Source organism: Arabidopsis thaliana, assembly GCF_000001735.4.
Source record: "Arabidopsis thaliana chromosome 1 sequence".
NCBI classification, from domain to species: Eukaryota; Viridiplantae; Streptophyta; class Magnoliopsida; order Brassicales; family Brassicaceae; genus Arabidopsis; species Arabidopsis thaliana.
This window is the reverse complement of record NC_003070.9, coordinates 9,676,679-9,696,844: the sequence shown is the minus strand read 5'-3', so window position 1 is coordinate 9,696,844 and position 20,166 is coordinate 9,676,679. Positions and strand designations below refer to the sequence as shown.

The 20,166-nt window shown below is 39.7% G+C and overlaps 2 protein-coding genes and 5 pseudogenes across 9 annotated transcripts; 3 read left to right on the top strand and 4 right to left on the bottom strand.

Moving 5' to 3' along the window:
* The first annotated feature begins 298 nt into the window (after positions 1-298).
* ATCSA-1 (Transducin/WD40 repeat-like superfamily protein) lies at positions 299-3,837 on the top strand. 3 transcript variants are annotated; one of them, NM_102549.5, is made up of 9 exons: positions 299-737; positions 864-1,124; positions 1,204-1,363; positions 1,533-1,714; positions 1,972-2,209; positions 2,849-3,003; positions 3,091-3,180; positions 3,290-3,361; positions 3,469-3,837. In NM_102549.5, exons 1-9 carry the CDS (start codon positions 588-590, stop codon positions 3,511-3,513), a joined length of 1,353 nt encoding a protein of 450 aa, NP_174105.2. In that variant the 5' UTR covers positions 299-587; the 3' UTR covers positions 3,514-3,837. The 3 variants fall into 3 exon arrangements, with proteins under 3 accessions (NP_174105.2, NP_001031098.1, NP_001031099.1); NM_001036021.1 differs by having other exon boundaries at positions 481-737; positions 864-953; NM_001036022.1 differs by having other exon boundaries at positions 481-737; positions 2,849-3,006.
* A 447-nt stretch (positions 3,838-4,284) lies between these two features.
* Positions 4,285-5,217, bottom strand: AT1G27820 (Polynucleotidyl transferase, ribonuclease H-like superfamily protein; the record flags this gene model as incomplete). The annotated part of the gene is made up of 1 exon (NM_102547.1): positions 4,285-5,217. The coding sequence occupies one exon, from the start codon at positions 5,215-5,217 to the stop codon at positions 4,285-4,287; it is 933 nt and encodes a 310-aa protein (NP_174103.1).
* Positions 5,218-6,308: 1,091 nt separating this feature from the next.
* On the top strand, positions 6,309-9,088 carry AT1G27815 (annotated as a pseudogene; the record flags this gene model as incomplete). The annotated part of the gene is made up of 1 exon: positions 6,309-9,088.
* A 740-nt stretch (positions 9,089-9,828) lies between these two features.
* On the top strand, positions 9,829-10,777 carry AT1G27810 (annotated as a pseudogene; the record flags this gene model as incomplete). Its single annotated transcript has 4 exons — positions 9,829-9,966; positions 10,056-10,323; positions 10,405-10,474; positions 10,561-10,777.
* A 594-nt stretch (positions 10,778-11,371) lies between these two features.
* On the bottom strand, positions 11,372-12,007 carry AT1G27800 (annotated as a pseudogene; the record flags this gene model as incomplete). The annotated part of the gene is made up of 1 exon: positions 11,372-12,007.
* A 794-nt stretch (positions 12,008-12,801) lies between these two features.
* Positions 12,802-13,164, bottom strand: AT1G27790 (annotated as a pseudogene; the record flags this gene model as incomplete). The annotated part of the gene is made up of 1 exon: positions 12,802-13,164.
* A 698-nt stretch (positions 13,165-13,862) lies between these two features.
* On the bottom strand, positions 13,863-19,802 carry AT1G27780 (annotated as a pseudogene; the record flags this gene model as incomplete). Its single annotated transcript has 15 exons — positions 13,863-14,678; positions 14,930-15,583; positions 15,689-15,773; positions 15,860-16,119; positions 16,186-16,287; positions 16,383-16,442; positions 16,525-16,614; positions 16,719-16,808; positions 16,881-17,006; positions 17,117-17,269; positions 17,356-17,481; positions 17,554-18,152; positions 18,241-18,433; positions 18,515-19,443; positions 19,679-19,802.
* Between the last annotated feature and the right edge of the window lie 364 nt (positions 19,803-20,166).

Sequence of the window (20,166 nt, the reverse complement as noted above, 5' to 3'; positions counted from 1 at the left end):
TCGAAATGTCGACACAATGGGTATATGACCATAAGACAATCCACTTAATGATTAAGCTTAGCTAAAACATATTAAAAACATATTTCAGCTCTTATAAATCATAGATTAAGAATTAAATTAAGGTGCCAAATGATTGTCTCTGGCAATTGGAATGGTGTTAGTTGACAAATGTATGTTCCAATCATGTGACTACTACCTTCTTTGTTGAGATGTCAACTTTGTTTTTCATTTATTTTCCTTCTCCTGAAACAAGAATAAATATTTGCATTTGTCGTTTTGGTGATCACTAATGACGTGTCAAAAACTTGGCTTTTTTGGGGCTGATCCGGTTTTCGTCCAACGAATACATACCGGAAAATATATCCAAAGGAGGATATGAATTGAACCCACGGTTTATCAGTTTATACCGAAATCAAGTTCTTTAGGTGTTTTGGTTATCGCGACTTTGTTTTATTATAACAGAGAAACGAAAAAAAACTTAGCTAAAGAAGATCAAAAACTTTTCTTAGGGCTTTGGAGATTCGAGCTCGAGTATTCATACAAGTCTGGTGATATCCACGAAAATCAGAAGACGAGATGCTAGGAGAATGTGGGAGGCTATCAAAGACAGAGAAACCGGTCGAATTCGTTCCAATTCCTTCGCCAATCGATTCAAATCCCGCCGGATTTTGTCTCTCCAACTCTCTAATCGAAAAGACTTTGTTTCTCCTCATCGTGGCTCCGTTAACTCCCTTCAGGTTCTCTCTGATGTTTCCTTTTCTTATCCCTGACTGAATCTTGTTTATGTAGTTTGCTGCTTCTAGAGTAATGTGAATTGATCAGCTGCTTGTGTTGCTTACTTTATGTATTAACTGTGTTATCAGGTTGATTTGACGGAGGGGAGATATCTTCTCTCTGGAGCAGCAGATGGTTCAGCTGCTGTATTTGATGTTCAACGGGCCACTGATTACGAGGCAAGTGGTCTAATTGCCAAGCACAAGTGTATATTTACTGTCGACAAGCAACATGAAAATGGACATAAATATGCCATATCCTCTGCCATTTGGTATCCCATTGACACTGGGCTCTTCATTACAGGTTCTTTTGATCATTACTTAAAAGTCTGGGATACCAATACTGCTCAGGTACTAAAGTCTTAACTAAGAAAGTATATCATTTTTGTTTCCCTAGTCTCTCTAATTTTTGTCTTTTGATATGTATTAGGCGGTTGTGGATTTTAAAATGCCTGGAAAGGTTTATAGAACTGCCATGTCTTCTATGGCAATGTCTCACACGTTAATTGCTGCTGGAACTGAAGATGTCCAGGTTCGCCTCTGTGATATAGCTTCTGGGGCATTCTCTCACACATTATCGGGTCACCGTGGTATGTTACTTTTGTTTTCTTTGGAAAAGAAAGTGTATTAGATAGAATCAATTGATGACTACTGGAACAATAAGCTACTATACTCATGCTTTTCCACAATGCCAAAATTTCTTAGTTAAAAAGCTTAAAAAAGAGGCTAAAAACTTGTCTTGTTGTGATGATATGCCAGATGGCGTTATGTCAGTGGAATGGTCTACTTCCAGCGAGTGGGTTTTGTATACTGGGGGTTGTGATGGTGCAATACGTTTCTGGGACATTAGACGGGCTGGTTGTTTCCGTGTTCTAGATCAATCACAGACACAACTTGGGTTCCGACCACCAATTTTAAAGCGAACTGCGGTTGGCAGTAAGGTTTGTTCGTGAAACTTGTACTTTCTTTTTACTGTTTTAATATCTTGAAAACTTGTGCTCTCTCTTCTTATATTGTTTAGACGCATCTGTGTAAGAGTGTAATTTAGACACGCCTTTTAAATTTAGGACCATTATTTATATCCAGTTCACCCTGCATGTCTACAAGCCTACATTTGACAGAAAGAATGGATTACTAATATCTGGTTTATTGAGAGGGGATTGATTCCCTTTAGTAATTTTATTATCTTCTTGTACAGCTTTCTTCAGTTGCAAAATCTTCTTTGGGGGGCCAAAATAGGTTGAAGACACTGCAGAGTAAACAAACTGGAAGCCAAAGTGTAAAGGGATCATCTAGCGCTAAAGCTTCAGTGGAAAAGTCTCGACAGAAGAGAATTCACCCTGGAATGTTATCTACTCTAGATCGTGCTACGGCTCATTATGGTGCTGTTACTGGCTTAAAGGCAACTAACGATGGGATGTATCTTCTTAGTGCTGGTAAGTTCATATTGTCATGGCTAATTTCTTTGTTCTTTAGGTTATTATTTGAACTTTGTCACAAACTGTTATAGGCAGCATCTGCTGGTTAAATGTTATATTACATACCTCTCTAGTGACATTATCATGATTAGCATACAAAGTAGATGCCCTTGGGACCCTCGAAGTAGTATTTTCAACTTATGAGATCAGGAGCCACATGTACATGAGTTTTGGAAGTTACTAAGTGCTAAGTGTTTGCTTGGAATTTTTTTTCTCCCATCAGCCTATTTATTAGTTGGTATGTTTTCCTCTGTCTGAACAACTTTTTGAATGAACCTGCAAGTGTGGATTGCGGCAAATGTTTTATGCCTGAATTTGAAGTTCATTGATTATAGCTTGCTTGTGTACTACACTTGGGTTTTTAATGTGGCATATGAGGCACTGACTGTTAGGGTAATAGGGCTGTAACTTCATAACAAGAGTATGATCTTCGGCTGGTAATGACCCACTACGAAGTGGAAGTGATGTCTTAGGGGTTCTAGCATCAAGTGAACTATATTAATTTGTGATTGCAATAAATGATAACTACCTTAAACATCTGTGGCCATACAGCAGTTAAGAGTCTAATTACTATTATATTTGCATATTATGTTTCAGGGTCGGATTCAAGAATAAGATTGTGGGATATTGAATCTGGACGCAACACCCTGGTGAACTTTGAAACTGGACGCATCCAGACTAACAAAGGAATCCAATTAGATACAAGCGATGATCCAGCTCTGGTATTTGTTCCATGCATGAAGACTGTGAAGGTAGTCACCAACTTACTATTGTATCAGCATATCTTCTCATTCCATTACCTGGATTATTTAATGAATTGTGCTGCAACTGTATATAAGGCTTTTGGCATGTGGTCGGGTAGAACAACACTGATGCTTCGTGGACACTACGAAAGCGTGAACACTTGCTGCTTTAATTCCAATGATCAGGTATGACTTAATCCTTATAACCTTTCCACGAGTCATTGGACTTTGTAGGTCTGCAAAGTTTGCTTGAACACACCTCTAAATCCGAGTTACTTGTCATACTTGCTCATAGGAACTATACACAAGTGGCTCAGATAGACAAATACTTGTGTGGTCACCAGGCGGAACAGTGGAAGATGAAATGGTCAGAACTCAGAACCATATTCTATTACTACTTCAAATTCTCATACATCAATTGTTACACGAGTCTTCTTGTTTATGTCATTTTGATCAAAATTTGACTATTTGCAGGTGCAAGATGAAGTAGCCGAAGATAAAGACAATTGGAGCGACTGAGAAAACAAGTTTCGGGCAGTCTTCTTTCCCAATCTGTGAATTTCCATGTGCGTTGTTCTGAGTATAGTTTTCACAAACTCGTATTACTATAGTCGGGTTTTGATTGTTTATAAAGTAAAACTGAAATATTTGTCAGTTAATTAGAATTTAGTTCATACTACTAAAATGAAGATTAAACTCGTTCCGAGTCAATGCGAACCGAATAAACAACGATCGACTGTAAGACCAAAACGAATCTCTTTATTCGGCGAAGACCATAAATTTGTAACTAAAGATAACTACGTCAAAGTGTAAAAGTAAAATAATAAAAATCTATTTGAACACAGTTCTTTTACTGGGTAGTTTCACCCTTTACAAAATTTGCAGAATGTAGTTGCAGCCTATTCGACTTTTTGTAAATGACCAAGTTGGCAACTTAATAAATACCGCGTGGTTTATAGCTCATGTGCGTAGACTTCCGTGTGAAAATGGAAGCGGCACAAACAGAGTTGTTCAATTTTGTTGACAGGAACGCAGCTTTAGCTACATAACATAAGATTAGAGGCTTTGAGTAGATTCTAAGATATTTAAATTTATTTGTACTGTATTCTAACTTTTTAGATTCATTAAAAGTATCCAGTAAAGAGAAATTGTGTCATATGAGAGTTAAGAGAATTGTTTTGATCGACAAGAAAAGATGAAAGTTAATCTTTAGTATTTAAAGAAACATCTGATAAAACTAGAAATTATACATAATAGCAGAGCAAGTCATGTTAAACAAACATTCAGGGATCACAAAACATAGTTCATTCCTTGGACCGGCATCCTAAAGTAACCACCACCAAAATACGGGTTCTGGTGATGAGCAGCAAACATCACCGGTCTCGGTCTCGGTATCGGCATCGGTATCGGGATGTAACATCTAGTCATCATAAACTGCTGATGCTGTTGCTGCTCTAGTTGAAATTGCTGATGATCAACTCGTCTTACACTCTGCTTTCTACTATTAAGCAAATCGAAAGTCAACTTAGTGAAGACACGAGCCGTCAATTCACTGTCTGAGCCAGCGTGATGAGCTTTTCCAACACGTTTCATCTGCAACACATCAGCTATTCTCTGTAGTCCGAATTGGCTACTTAGTCCGCTGCATGATTCAGCGATTTTCTTTACGTCAAAAACAAACTTTCCCAAAAGCTGCTGGACGGTCTCGTGAAACTCTTCCTTAGTCTCCGGTAACGGTTTCCCTCCCGTTAAGCCTTTAACGAGATAAGCATTGTCGTAAGAGCCTTGAAAATTCACCCAAGTTATCTTTCCGTCCTTCTCCGTGAGAATCTGAGAAAAGTCTCTAAAGAATTCATCGATTCCAATACCTTCCTCTCTGATCTTGTCCAGATTGAGACCATTGCTTTTCAGAAACGCAATGGACTTATCGTTTTTGAAGCACTTATGTTCGTCGAAATCTGACAAGTTTATTTCCCAGGTTTTAGCGAATCCTCTTCTGTCGAATAGCGTGAAACCTAACTGGATGAGATGGGTGTTGTCCACATTGAACTTCATGTCTCTGTAACGAATTTCCTCACTCGCGTCCATCGGAGTCTCCTTTAAGCATCCGGGAAACTCTGTGTCGATAGCGATGGAACTACAATGTTTCAAACAATCTCTTATCGAATTCATCTCTACTTCCTTGTTCCATCTCCAAACTTCACCGCTACTAATTTGCTTCATCTCGAACGAAACTACGAAAGAAAAAAACGTTTGTTTTTCTGAAAGAGAAAAGCGAGAAGCCACCTGAATTTATTTTCGTTTGGTTATTAGGATTGTTGTTAGAGGAGATTAGATTATGTAGAGTAACACAGACTTCAGTTTCCTTTTTTTTTTAAGGCACAACACAAAATTTCCTTTTTGTTTCTCCTAATTCTTGTTAAACACGAGAATTTCCATTTTTCTCTTAAAAGCCAAAGAAAAAAAAAAAACTAACTTAGTGCGGTGATTGTTTTTCGCACATAATTATGTATATTTTATATAGAGCAACTAGATATTTGTTTAAATAGATTTTAATAACTTTATAATCATTTTTTACTGTGAATAGAAAATAGGGTAAATTGCAGGCCACATCCGTTGACCATGTTTTATTTCCATGGATTGTCAAAGTCAAATGTGGTTTTCACCATTTGTCTTTTCGCCTGCAAAATGACGTTTCTGCCCTTGCGTTTCTCTCTTAGCAACTGTTGAAATGTACGGTTTAGTTTAGCAGGTTTAGTTACGTACACTGTTCCGGTTCAGTTGAAGATTTTTTGTTCACGTTGACGCGATTCGGTTCCGTTACAAGTGAGATTATTCCGAAGTGACATCAACATTTAATGCCCCCAAAAAGTTTAGATGTGACTATTGTCACAATTAATGCAAAATCATCATTACATCAAATAATATTAAAAAAATTATTAATAATAATTAAAAAAAAATTTGTTGAGATGAAGAAGATGAACCCAGGAACAAAGAATTATTGCGAACGTACATTGCTGCTGAAGAAGTGTTGATCTTGTTTTTGTACCAAGTTTGGAGCATTGCTCGTGTAAGTAATGAAGTTCTTTTAAGAAGTTTTTTTTATGTCATATTAGGATCTTGATTGTGTTCGAACTCCATTTTTTTATCAGAATATTTGCAAAATCTATATTTGTTTGTTTAAAATAGTCAAATGATAATTGGTATTTAGGTTTATAAATGTGTAGTATCGACATTCCATTTGTTTTTTATATGTATAGTATTTTTCAGTTGCATTTAATGTGTGTCTCCTGAATTTATGATGCAGGTGGGTTATGGATATTCCCGTATTTACCATGGTCGGTGAGTGGAAATGCAAAGAAGGAGAATGGAAATTTGAACCTGAGGAAGGCATCTTTGGTCGTTGTGTACGCGTTCAGGAAACCATGACGTACACGGACTTTGTCCGTACACTCCGAGAGGCTTTCAGTTTGAAGTCCACCGAGATCAATCCCATAATTAGCTACTGGATGCCGGGTGAAATGTCAGTGCTGATAGATACTAAACGCCCTCCTGTATACATTGACAGTCAGATGGGTCTCGAGACGTTTTTTTTGGTTCGTGGTGGGTATCTTTCTCTCAACTTGTTCGTCTCTTTCAATAATACAGTGAAGGCGTTCGGGAATACTGTCTCTAGGTCTCATGGTGAAGTTTCTGAAAGTGACCGTGTGTTTGATAGTGCTACAAATGTTGATGAAAATAATGAGGATGCAGAGGAGCAAGCCGATGTTGAAGACGATACAACAGAAGCGGATGAATTGGAGGAGGGCAACGAAGATGATGATGGGTGTGATGATTATCTTGGTGTGGATGGATCTATTGGGGGAAGTACCCTGTATCCTACCACAGACGGTAGTGAAGGTATTGGCGAAGAATACGATTACAACAAGTGGAACGATGTAATAGTAGAAGAATATGTACAAGGAAATCTTGAGGAAGACGTCAGTCTCACTCAACAGACTGCTCAACATCCAGGGAAATTCAGTCGTTTATTGGAAACGTGTACGTACACGGGTGTTAGTGTACCTAGCGGAGATACAGGGGAATTCAGTCGTCTCTTGGAAACGTGTACGTACACTGGTCTTAGTGTACCTGGCGAAGAAACAATCTCTCCATTGGGTTACGGTACACGCTGCGAAGGGCAAAGGGATTCCAATCTTATTTGTATAGACGAAGTCACCAGGGATGAAGTGATCGAAGGTATTGGAGCTTCCTCAACTGGGACACAAAATGATAATGGGGTAGTTACCGCAGCTGAGGCTTACCAAGTGTATAATGAATTTCCTAAGTTACATGGTGGCGAGTTGGCGAATCTCGGTAACGATGCTGCTCCTGTGTTCGATGACTTACTCAATTTTTGAGCTGATGAGACACAGGTTGAAATCAGCACCACAGGCGAAACTTTGTTTGTTGGAAGTGTTTTTAAGAATAGAAAAGTCCTGCAACAAACAATGTCTCTTCAAGCGATAAAGCAATGCTTTTGCTTCAAGCAACCTAAGTCATGTCCTAAAACATTGAAGATGGTGTGCGTTGATGAGACTTGTCCATGGCAATTGACTGCTCGCGTCGTGAAGGATTCAGAAATTTCAAAATCACTTCGTATGCTACGACACATACGTGTAACATCGACTCTCGGAAGAACTACAATAAACATGCTAATTATAAGCTCCTCGGAGAAGTTGTGAGGAGCATATACAGTTCTACGCAGGGTGGGCCGCGAGCTGTCGACTTACCACAGCTGCTCCTAAATGATCTGAATGTGCGTATTTCATATTCTACCGCTTGGAGAGCAAAAGAGGTTGCAGTGGAAAATGTACGGGGGGATGAGATAGCAAATTACAGGTTTTTGCCGACCTATCTGTATCTTCTCCAATTAGCTAATCCGGGTACAATAACACACCTACACTATACCCCAGAAGATGATGGTAAGCAGCGCTTCAAGTATGTCTTTGTCTCTCTTGGCGCTTCTATCAAAGGTCTGATATATATGAGGAAGGTAGTTGTGGTAGATGGAACGCAGCTAGTCGGACCTTACAAAGGATGTCTCCTTATTGCATGTGCCCAAGATGGGAACTTCTAAATATTCCCAATAGCTTTTGGTGTTGTTGATGGTGAGACCGATGCTTCTTGGGCATGGTTTTTTGAAAAGTTAGCTGAGATTGTTCCAGACAGTGACGATTTAATGATTGTCTCGGACAGACATTCATCTATATACAAAGGCCTAAGTGTTGTTTACCCGAGAGCGCATCATGGAGCATGTGCTGTTCACCTTGAGCGAAACCTCTCCACCTATTATGGTAAGTTTGGTGTGTCTGCTTTATTTTTCAGCGCTGCCAAAGCTTATAGGGTCAGGGATTTCGAGAAATATTTTGAACTGTTAAGGGAAAAGAGTGCTAAATGCGCAAAATACCTAGAGGACATAGGATTTGAGCATTGGACAAGAGCTCACTGTAGAGGAGAACGCTACAATATCATGTCTAGCAACAACTCTGAGTCCATGAATCATGTGTTAACAAAAGCAAAAACTTATCCGATTGTTTACATGATCGAGTTCATTCGGGATGTCCTAATGCGATGGTTCGCATCGAGGAGGAAGAAAGTTGCTAGGTGCAAATCTTCTGTGACACCTGAGGTTGATGAGAGATTTCTACAAGAGTTGCCTGCGTCAGGTAAATACGCTGTGAAGATGTCTGGACCGTGGAGCTATCAAGTGACAAGTAAATCCGGGGAGCATTTTCATGTCGTTTTGGACCAGTGTACGTGTACGTGTCTTAGGTACACCAAGTTAAGAATCCCATGTGAACACGCTCTAGCAGCTGCAATCGAGCATGGAATTGATCCGAAGTCTTGTGTCGGATGGTGGTATGGCCTTCAAACGTTTTCTGATTCTTTCCAAGAACCAATTCTACCTATCGCGGATCCGAAAGATGCTGTCATCCCACAACATATAGTGGATTTGATACTCATTCCTCCATACAGTAGACGGCCACCAGGAAGACCACTGTCCAAAAGGATCCCATCTAGAGGTAAAAACCGGGTATGTACTAACATCGTTCATTCATCTACTTGTATTTTGAGTATTACCATGCGGAGATTTGTAACTTCCTGTCTTTGTCACTTCAGAAAAAGAGACAGAAAAGACTTTTACCAAATCAGTGCTCACGCTGTCGACAAGCAGGTCATAACAAGAAGACGTGCAAAAATCCAATCTAGTTCCGGTGACAAGTTTCTGAGCCGGCCAATATAGTGTACGCTTCTGTGTTTTCTCGGTGTACGTAAGTTTATATATAATCCACCTGTAACTATGTACGTTGTGTACGTACGTTTAAACTCTACGTTCGTATAACTATGAACGTTTTTGTCTGTGTACGTGTTAAAGTTCATGTAATAAGGGTACACAGAGGTGGTTGCTCAATATTTTGAGTAATTTGAAATAAGTTTTTTGAAAATCTAACTTATTCCCCCTCTTAAATGAACGGAGTTGGAGACATGGTTGGGTATATTGTGGTTGTGTTGGTATTTAATGGAAAGGACGTAACTGTTGCTGTTTATTGTCAAATCAACGTTATGATTACCCTATATGACGGTTACCAGGCTATTACCAAAAATTTGAATCAAGTGTAGTTGTAACCGCATTAATAACTGTAGCCGTTCCAGATTTCCTCTATTTAAGTCTCCTCCCTTCCTTAATTTTATCCACAATCCTCATTCTAAACCCATTTCTTGTGCCGGCAGTTATATCATTCACAAAAAAAATTTTAGTCTTTCGAATCGCTTGTTCTTGCTATCCGTGAGATGGAGGGGTTTCATACAGTCTCAGAATTGTGTCCTCTGATCACTGGGTGGCGAATTTATGTCTTTGTCGTGAGGGTCTTCAAGAAGGTTATATCGCCCAACGTCTTTGAACTCGGCCTTATCCTGGCAGATTACGAGGTTATTTCCGTTAAATCATTATGTGTTTTTCTCGTTCATTCGCTTAACTTATATATTAAACTCTCTACTATCATGTTCTGTATGTAAAGAATAACCGTATTGAGGCCACCGTTGATCGTCGCCTTGCTCCGTTTTACGAAGACCGATTCGTTGAAAATGAGTGGAAGACGATCACCTCTTTCTTGGTCCGTAAGTCAACTGACTTAGTCAGAGCAACAAAGCATGAATACGGCATACTGTTTATGGATCGGACCGTCGTCGTTCATGCCCCACCGAGATCACCACCAGTTCCAGATTTCGATTTCACTCCCTTCGACTACATTTTGGATAAATCCGCTTACAAGAATGTTTTAGTCGGTGAGGAGGAATAACTCTGACGCTTCATTTATTACATTTTTGAAAATGTTTGTTTATTATCTTTGTTTCTCCATCATCTAGATGTCATTGGAGCGTTGGTTGATGTTGGCGCATTGACTACAGACTATTACGGTCTCAAACTGAGTTTCAAGTTAAAAAATAGATAGTAAGTGTTCTTTTCATTTGTTTTATTTACAATGTCACTCTAAACGCTAACAGTCCTTATTTCTAACGTAGCAATGAAGTCTTGGAGTGCGAAGCCCGCAATCAACAGGCGGAGTACTTGGATGGTTACTTTCAGAGTTTGGGTAAGGGAAATTTTGTTGTCGCACTCAGCTTTTGGCGGCTAACCGAACTGTCTAACCCGAAGCTTGAGAGCCATGGTGCTATTTCAAAGGTGGTTGCCAATCCGGACAGAGAAGAAGTTGCGGATATCTCGATGGTGGTTTTTTAGCTAGAGGGAATGAACCATTATTCTCCGTTTTAATATAATATAAGACTACATTTCAATTAAGTTTTCTTTCCCAGTTGTTGTTGTTGTTTCCATAAGAACCAAACTACATTTCAGTCGTTGTTGTTTCTTGTTTCCGTTTAAATTTTAATCTAATTTGTTGTTTTATGTACGTGCCTTGTTTTATTGTTCAAATCCTCTCGCAATGTACGTATAGTTTCTGGTGTACGCTATCGTGTACATATATTAGTTTTGGTGCCTTCAACATCAAAAACTGTTAGATTTATACTTATGTTGTGTACGCAATTTCCCAATGTACGATAAACGAAGTTTAATGTACTATATAGTGTACGTACACGAAGACATCTAGTAATACTTAAAGTGGTAATTCATTCAAAAGCCAGAAACATAAAAAAGGACAGGCAGTTTATATAAAGGGAAATTCATAAGATAAGATAAATAAACTGGAACGATTCAAAAAACATAATTTTTTAAACGAAGCATACACATGTGTTGCAAAATATGTGTGCATCCGTCATACCAAAAGACTCGAGAGTAGAGCCGAGTAGAGTAGCTTAGACCTTAGCAGCTTTGCTTCTAGTAGAATATAGCCATCTCCCTGGCGTACCAGTAGAAAAAACAAACCCTGCAGCCATGATGGAACGTGCATTGCCCTACGCAACTCGGCAGGTGGACAAACCTCCAAGACCTTTCCCAGCGGCGAGCATTTTCAGTGTGGAGCTGGCTGATGTGATACATCACCATCTCTGCAACTGCGTGGCCAGCTTCAAGGGTGGGTGTCATTTCCCAGAACTTTTCGCTGATAGGGAGGAAATCCAAGTGATTACCGGTACACGTAAGGAACAAACCGGTTGCGAAGCAAGCAAAGGGATCAGATAAAGCGACCGTTGTCATGACTGAAAGGCCCTGAGCTACTGTCACGAAGTTGCTCGCTTGGCGAACACCTTCAAGGTAAACCGCCGGGATGGATCCACGTTCTACAAGCACCTCGAAGTATGGCCGGAAGGGAGACCCCGGTTGGAGTAACGACGGCCACGTCATGAATTCATCGATTGCAAGGGTGTTGATGTCACAACTGTAGACTAAGTTCCTTAGCGTCTCTATGGGAGTCTGGCTGACGGGGAGGTAGTTGACAAGTATGCTTATGGGGCTTGGCAATTGGATTCCTAGGTACAACTCGGTTGGAGGGGTTAGCGGAGGTAGGAAAGGCATTGTTTTTCAAACGAGGAGGTTTACACGGATTCGTGTATTCAACTAAGTGTGTTTGTCATGAGTTTTAAAGAGGAGAATAACCATCAATGTAAGTGGATGGGTGACGTGGATGTATATTTAGTGCATCATATTAGTAACTTCTAATTTAAACAAATTCCTGTGTACCTCTCATAATCGCGCCGTGTACGTCTACAAAATACTCATTACGTTCTCTGACAGAAGGTTGAGTTGACGTCTGTTTGTATGGCATATAAGTGGAACAATATGGCTTCATGTATAGTGCTATATTAGGGGTCAACGCATTTACTAACAATCTTTTCAAATAAACATTAACTTAGTTATTTTATCTGCCAAATCAATTGAGTACATTGCTCGGTAACCGTGTACGTCTAATAGAGATATTAATGAGAGTGTGATGGAGGTCACTTCTAGAGTGTATTTGACAGCGAGTAATTAATTTGGAGCGAAATCTTCTATATATGGGTTATACGACGTCAAATCAAATTTCCTTTCGTCTTCATTTACAAATATCGTCGCTCACTATGTAATCTTTATAGTTGGAATTAAACTATGCCACTTGTACATTATCATATATCGTGTACGTAGATATTTTATTATTTTATTATTTTAATGATGTCTCATATTAGAATACTTTGAGCTAGTATGTTTGAATCAATTACAAAGTGGTAATTTAATTAAAAACAAACTTCCATTACTGATAATCAACGTAAAAAGCTCACATATTGTTGCATGGAAAACTTATAAATATGACAGGATCGTGGCGAATGTGAGCTCTACAGGATCTGGCTAATCTGTTTAGCACACAACCAGATGTAACATTGGTTGCAAAGATTATTGAAGAGTCTCGATCTAATGTAACACACCTCCGCGCATTCAGGAGTGCTTACGTCAACACATTCCGGGAACGAAAAACTGTTAGCGTATGTGTATTTTAAAGTATTACCATATTTCTTTATATCTTCTAGCACCTCCTCACAAATGTCACGTGCGTCCTCCGATTCCAAAGCATAATGGTTGCTTCCGAAGAGCCGGAGGTAGACACCACCCATGTGAGCATTACCAGCACATATGTAAAGAATTGCGCATGCAAGGGTTGCAGTGTACGTTGTAGTGTATGTTTTAGTGAACGTCCACATTTACATTTCTACATTTGCCCAACAAACAGTGTACGTTGTAGTGTACGTTTAAGTGTACGTCCACATTTACATTTCTACATTTGCCCAACAAACAGTGTACGTTGTAGTGTACGTTTAAGTGTACGTCCACATTTACATTTCTACATTTGCCCAACAAACAGTGTACGTTGTAGTGTACGTTTAAGTGTACGTCCACATTTACATTTTTACATTTGCCCAACAAACAGTGTACGTTGTAGTGTACGTTTTAGTGTACGTCCATATTTACATTTCTACATTTACTCAACAGACAGTGTACGCTGTAGTGTACTATTAGTGTACGTTCATTCGTAAATATCACCATTTATGAGACAAACCAAAGACCTCATATGTTTGCATGTGTTATTTTTTAGTGTACGTTAGAGTTGATATCTCATGCTAGTGAACGTCCATATCTAGTTTTCCGAGACAAAGAAAAAACCTCTAAGTATTATTTGGTAGATGCACGTGTACGGAGTTGTGGACGCTTAGATTTTAATATCCAAATTTACATTTACTGCAGTGTCTAAATATCATATGTGAATTTGGCTGAAAAATTCTCAACTTGAGCAATAATATAATTTCAACATAAACATAAACAACATAGTAGAAGGCTTATCATAATTTGAAACATGACATAGCGGATAACATAAACAAACATATAAAGTAGAATGGAATAACTATAGCATTTGACTAACACGCCTGGCACACGACCAGAGGTAACAGCGGTTGCAAACGTTTTGGAAAGCTCCTGATACCATGTAACAATATAAGGCGCAAGGAGGCATACTAATTCCATGGCTGGTAGGATAAGAGAACGTAGGACCATATGTATTGCTGTATGGAGGGTCAAACTTCTTTATTTCCTCGATGAACTCATCACCCAAAACTCGAGTGGCAACCGAGTCCAATGGATAATGGTTGCGGGTGAAGAGCTGTAGAAACAAGCCGCCCATATAATCATACCCAGCACATATGAATACAATGGCGCATGCAAGTGTTGCATTTGCTCGTACTGGAGCATGACGCTGTAAGAGCCTGATGGCTCCATTGATGTTTCGTTCATGCGTTAGAACACGAATACCTTCGTAATACACTGCCGTGGGATTATTAGCTGTAAAACACCTTAAGAAAAATGTTCGATGTCGGCCTTCATCAGCGGATCCGGAGGGATTGTGGCCCCCTCCAGCTTGGAAGTCATCGGGCGAGTCACACAAGGTGAGAATATTGGCATCTTTGAGGACATCCGGACGGTAGACAATGTCTCTTCCACGAGTGCCGGCTCGTACCAATGGACGAAGGTCGGACCAGCATTGGTCAGCCAGGTTCTTAGCTATCTTCGAGAGTAAATCGTCGGGAAGAGTCGGGTTAACCATGTTTGAAATTAGATAGTCAGAGGTCGTCAGTAATTTCTTCACTTTAATAACCACTACTGTGAATTTGGTTGGGGCAATTACGGTTGAAATGAATGTCATACTTGTGTTGGTAAGCGTTGGCTGTCAAATCAATTTATCACTTGAGTTATGTTATAAAGTTAATATGCAGTGTACGAGACATATAGATATGTACGTACACATTTACATTATGTAATTATAAGTGAACGATGTGTACGACAATATGATAGAGGACAATAAATTAACTTCTGACAATCTCCAAATTAAATGTAGTTGCAATCATATATATAAGTCAGGTTTGTTCATAATAATTGGTTGCAAAGAACCAGAATATTGTTCTTGGACGATTAAACCAAGTGCACAGTACCGGCCTCCCGCTTGCCGTGCTCGTAGATGTCAACGGAGTATTTCTGACGGTAGAAGACATAATCTGCTTCTCGAATGGTTGTCAGATCCGAAAAAGGGTGTCCAAACGCAAGCAACTCCAGGAACTTCATCGTGTATGGCCCGCAATCTCCTGTAGTTGGGTTTTGAGCAACGGTAGGACAACGCACATACTCAAAAGGTTCAACTGAGTACGGAGAAATCAATACATCCTGGCACATCGCTCTGACTAAGTACGACATCATTTCGCAAATAGGAGTCATTCTCGCCTTCACAGCCGACTCCCGCGTGTGCGATATTAAAGCGTCATACACAGTTATTAGCCGTTCATTAAGGTTGATTCCCAAAGCAACCCAATGTTCACTCTTCCAGTTCATCGGAGCATACACAACATCGACATCCTTCATCCACTTCATATTGGGTTCACGGTTTATGTGAACTCCATTAGCAATGTCGGACAGTAATTTACCCCATTTGAACCCGTTCTTATTAATACACTTCTTGAAGTCGCCCACCCGCTTGGTAAGAAGATGCGTCAGCATCATGTCCAATACAATACATCTGTTTGCTATCATCTGTTCCCCGTTCTTGTGCCACATCAACATTGCCATCATTTCTAAATGCTGAAATGTTCAAAAAATATATCAGTGTACGTACACTTCCACGAAAAATTTAATCATCTATGTACAATTTATAACAAGGAATGTACGTATATAAATGGAACGTACCGTACTTTCGACCCATTCACCAGGTGTTAGAAGGTTCGCAAAAAAGTCGTTGGGCACTTTTCGAAACCCGAAAAGAGTGTGAATCCTGTAAAATCCAGAAAAATATTTGATAACAACCTTAAAAATGATGATTGAGATATTAAATAATCCATTTTACTATAATGTACTTACACAGAGGGTCCTTTAATGATATTGCTGAATTCCTCTACTTTTGAAGGGTCAACTACGTCCAGGGGGTTGTATGAGACATTTCCAGCCCTGATAACAACCTCTATCTGTTGAGCTGGTACATCGGGCACCAATACTGTTTTTGCCTTAAAACCATGAGGATGGGCATCATCCTGTTCATAGACAAGTTGTTTCTTCACTTTCTTTGGGGACGATTTTTTTTCTTCTTTTGCTTCGACAGCAGCAGGATTGTCTGATTCATCCTGTTAACAAATATGATTGTCAACAACAGTTTCATACGTTTTTCTATGTTTAAAATAGGTACATACATTATTTTTAGGAATATCGGTCTTGTCTGCTTCATCTGACCCTGGGTTAGGATCCTCAGTTTCTACAGACCCCTCGACAATACACGGCTCTTCCATGACTACCTGTGCAGGTTAACGTACACAAGTATATATAATGTACACATATAATCCTATGTATGCTATTCCGAAAATAGGAATTGAAACACACAAATTGTTACCTCCAAATTAGTGGCTGCAGCTAAATCACCAACGGCTTTGGTATCCAACTCCCGTATGACCTGCATAATATAAATTTTATACATTTGAACAGTAAATAGTACATTTTATTTGTTGCAAGAGTTAGCTTACATTGTTAACTACTTGAAATGGTGACGGGGGATCACTGTGGGTCTTCTCAGGTATTTCAACTTCCATCACTGTCACTAATTTGGATTCTCCTGCCGCCTCAACCTGTAGAATTTAGCATCGGAAAGAAACTTTTTAGTAATGTATGAAACAATATATATGTACACAGAACATAGTGACAAAAATGTACGTACACTTGTGGCAGGTACGTGAGCTGTGTCTCCATCAGAAGGCTCATAAATTTCTTCTGACTCGCTGCCATTAGCTTCAGTCGATGCACTGGCATCTCTTGCTTCTTCCTGAAACAAAAATAATTTGCAAAGTCTTATGGGCGTACACATATGAAAAAAGAACAAGTGACTAACACATACCTGTGCAGATGTTGAAGGTAAACCTGATGGATTGTCTACCATCTCTATGTCAGCATCAGCTATTTCATCGGCCCCTGTATGGGTACCAACTAAGCCAGGTTCAGCAACATCCTTTGGTCCATTATCCTGAAACATAGGCTACCATAGAGTTAAGCGTTAGATAAGTGAAGAAATTAATGTAATAGTTATGCATATAGTCATGGAAATCTGTATATAACGATTACGAGAAGATCTACCTCTGAAACTCTTGCAGACACATTAGATGGAACTTCTTCCATCTCGGTGTCAACAGTAGCTTCTTCCACAGGCCTCTCTTCCTGTGTTACAAAGACAGTCCCAGACATTGAACCTAAGCAGACAGTCTTACCAACAACAACATTTCCTCTATCCTGAAACATAGTTTAACTAACTTCTTAAGCGAATATGTACGTACACCATTTAAACAGATTGTTAAGAGTATTAGTAGACGACATACCAGATGGGATTGTGTGGATCCAGCATAAGGAACTATTAAAAATCCAGTGTCTAATATCTCTTCTTCAGCGGCAGAAGAATTCAATCCATCATTTGCAGTAAAATCACTTTCATTATTAGCGCCATCCTGTATCGAACCAGACAGTACAGTTATACATATGGATTATAAAATATTTAGCAATGTACGTACATGACTTACCTGTTCATCAATGAATCCTTGCATATCTTCCTTATTGGAATCAGGTTCCTCAATAGTGTCAACAGCAAAAGAAACATTTTTCTTCGGCTTTGAAGGTTTTCTTCTTCCGCCGAAAGCAGTGGTATGTATTCCAGGGACATCCAAATCTTCCTCTTTGGAATTACAGCCAACAGAAAGTGCAGGAGTGTCCACATCATGAGAAACACGAGTCAGCCTTGAAGACTTTCTCGTTCCAGTGCTTCCTTTTGTAGACATCCTTCTCGATGGCTTCTTCGCAGTAACCGGTGCCTTATCCATAGAAGTAGGTGGTTCCCGCGAATCATGGGAAGGTATGGTTTGTTCTGGCCTTTTGCCTTTTGGATCAAGGGTAGCACGTATCTGGTCACGGACAAAGTCTTTCATATCTTCATGCATTTGATACATTTGGTCTTCCAGCTCCTTCAAAGACCTCCTCATTTCAACAATAAACCTCTCAGGCACAAGCTCTCCAAAACAATCCTCAGTAGTCTCTTCTTTATCACAGTCCATTTCAGATTTCTGTTTTTTCATAGCAGGTTCTTTAGGGCTCGGGCCCGGTGCATTTCGTTTCCTCTTAACATCTACAATAGACCAGTTGCTGCTATTAATTGGTTTTCTTCTAGGTGCAATACCAAAAAAATTTGTAAAAACATTTATACTTATACTTACCTGTCTCTTCTAGTTGTGGTGGGCGCGACTGCTTTGGTACTCTAGCATAGCCTCCAACCCATTCATCCTCCTGCCACTGGTGCCCATCTATCAACAGTGCCTCAATGTAATCAACCCTTGGATCATCAACTTCATCATCCCATGAAAGAGATGGAGGACAAACATTATCAGCTGGTTTCACAATATAGTTGACCTCAACCTACACAAATAAGTATGTTAACCATAGATAATGTACATTTACTTATTATGTACGTACATACACAATTTAACACACCTCATCAGCAGCCTCACACTCCAAAATGCGAGATGTCCGGATTGCTCGCAGAGAGGCAAGACGATGGATAGACCTCTCAGCAAATGTCCTGTTAGGTACATCATCAGGTCCTAGCTTAGCAATTGATGGGATTGTTTCGAAAGCTAAAAGCTGGAGAGCTAATGGGAAACCATGGAGTGCATAAGACCCTACAAGTATACCCCTTATTAGTTTCTGAGCATCGTAAGGAGTTTGGAAATTTGCTATCCTCCCCAAAGTACGGGTAAAGGACACCCTTCCCCATGGGTATTTGCAGAAAAACTCCAGGTTCTTAGTCATCTCGACAGTCTTTGAAGTAGGCCTGTTGGGGTTACTGTGGGCCGCTACCACACCGTCAACCAAAATAATAAGAGATAGTGCCAGTTGGTTCCACCCCTCCATGCTTTCCTCCTCCTGCAGCCAGCTCACCAAATCAGCAATTGTTGGAACCGTGTCCCCAAACCTCTCATGAAACAGAGTATTCCAAACACTCTCACACTCAGGTTTCACACTGATAACATCATCAACGTCTTTCTTCTTGGGATACTTCCCACATTCCAGCCCAGTTAAGATACTAAATTCTCTTAATCCAAATCTGATTGGATGACCGCCGAATACAATCCACATCTCATTCACCTTCTTTGTCACTAACTGACGGCATATTAGTCCAAGGACAAGCTTAGCATTGAAAGATGCCTTGTTTTTGGGTATTTTAAAAAGTTTCCCAAATGGAGAATCGAGAAGAAACTGCATCTCTGGTTTCCCCTTTAGTACTTTTGCTATGTCAGAAATGTACTCCGGTTTAGAGTACGCGTTCATCTTCGTCTCGGAAGGGTACCGGTCTAGAGCAAAGAGTCTTGGTGGTAACTCTTCAACTGTAAGATCTTCAGTCGGAGCAACACTTGGACTACCTGCAATTAAAAGTCATATACTGTTGAGCAAACAGAAGTAGTGTACGTACACAGACATTTTCCAGATTATAACTCAAAATCATATTTTTGGCGGAAACAGAGATTTCCAATTCTACTTCTCAATTTTTCATCCTAAAGATATGCTAAATTCCGACAAATTCTAACACTTTAATCAAACAAGCTTTACAATTCTGATACACCCAAAGACAACAAACGGTAAATTAGAGATTCTAACCCAGTTCCTCCGTTGCCTTTGTCGCAGAGCGTTTTCTCCGCGGGGAAACTCTTAATACACGCTTCTCCTTCCCTGGACCATGCTGCTTCCTCGGGACTTCGTCGTTAGCTTTATTCCCAGCCATAGCTAAAGATGCGATCTCGCCGGAGGTTCAAATTTCGCCGGAAAAAACAGTAACTTTCTCTTGGCTTCGCCGGGAAAAACAGTAACTTTCTCTTGGCTTCGCCGGGAAAAACAGTAACTTTCTCTTGGCTTCGCCGGGAAAAACAGTAACTTTCACTTCACCGGATGTGGGAGTTCAGTGGCACAATTCAACTACCCAACAATTCGAAGTTATGTCGAATTTTGAAGCAATGGATACTGAATTTCGTTTCGCTTTCTGATTCTCTCTCAATCTCTCCGTTATTCTCTTTTTCGTTTTCTCGGTTTCTTCGTTTCAGTTTTTTTGTTTTTTGTCTTTTTCAAAACTGAACCGCATCAACTAAACC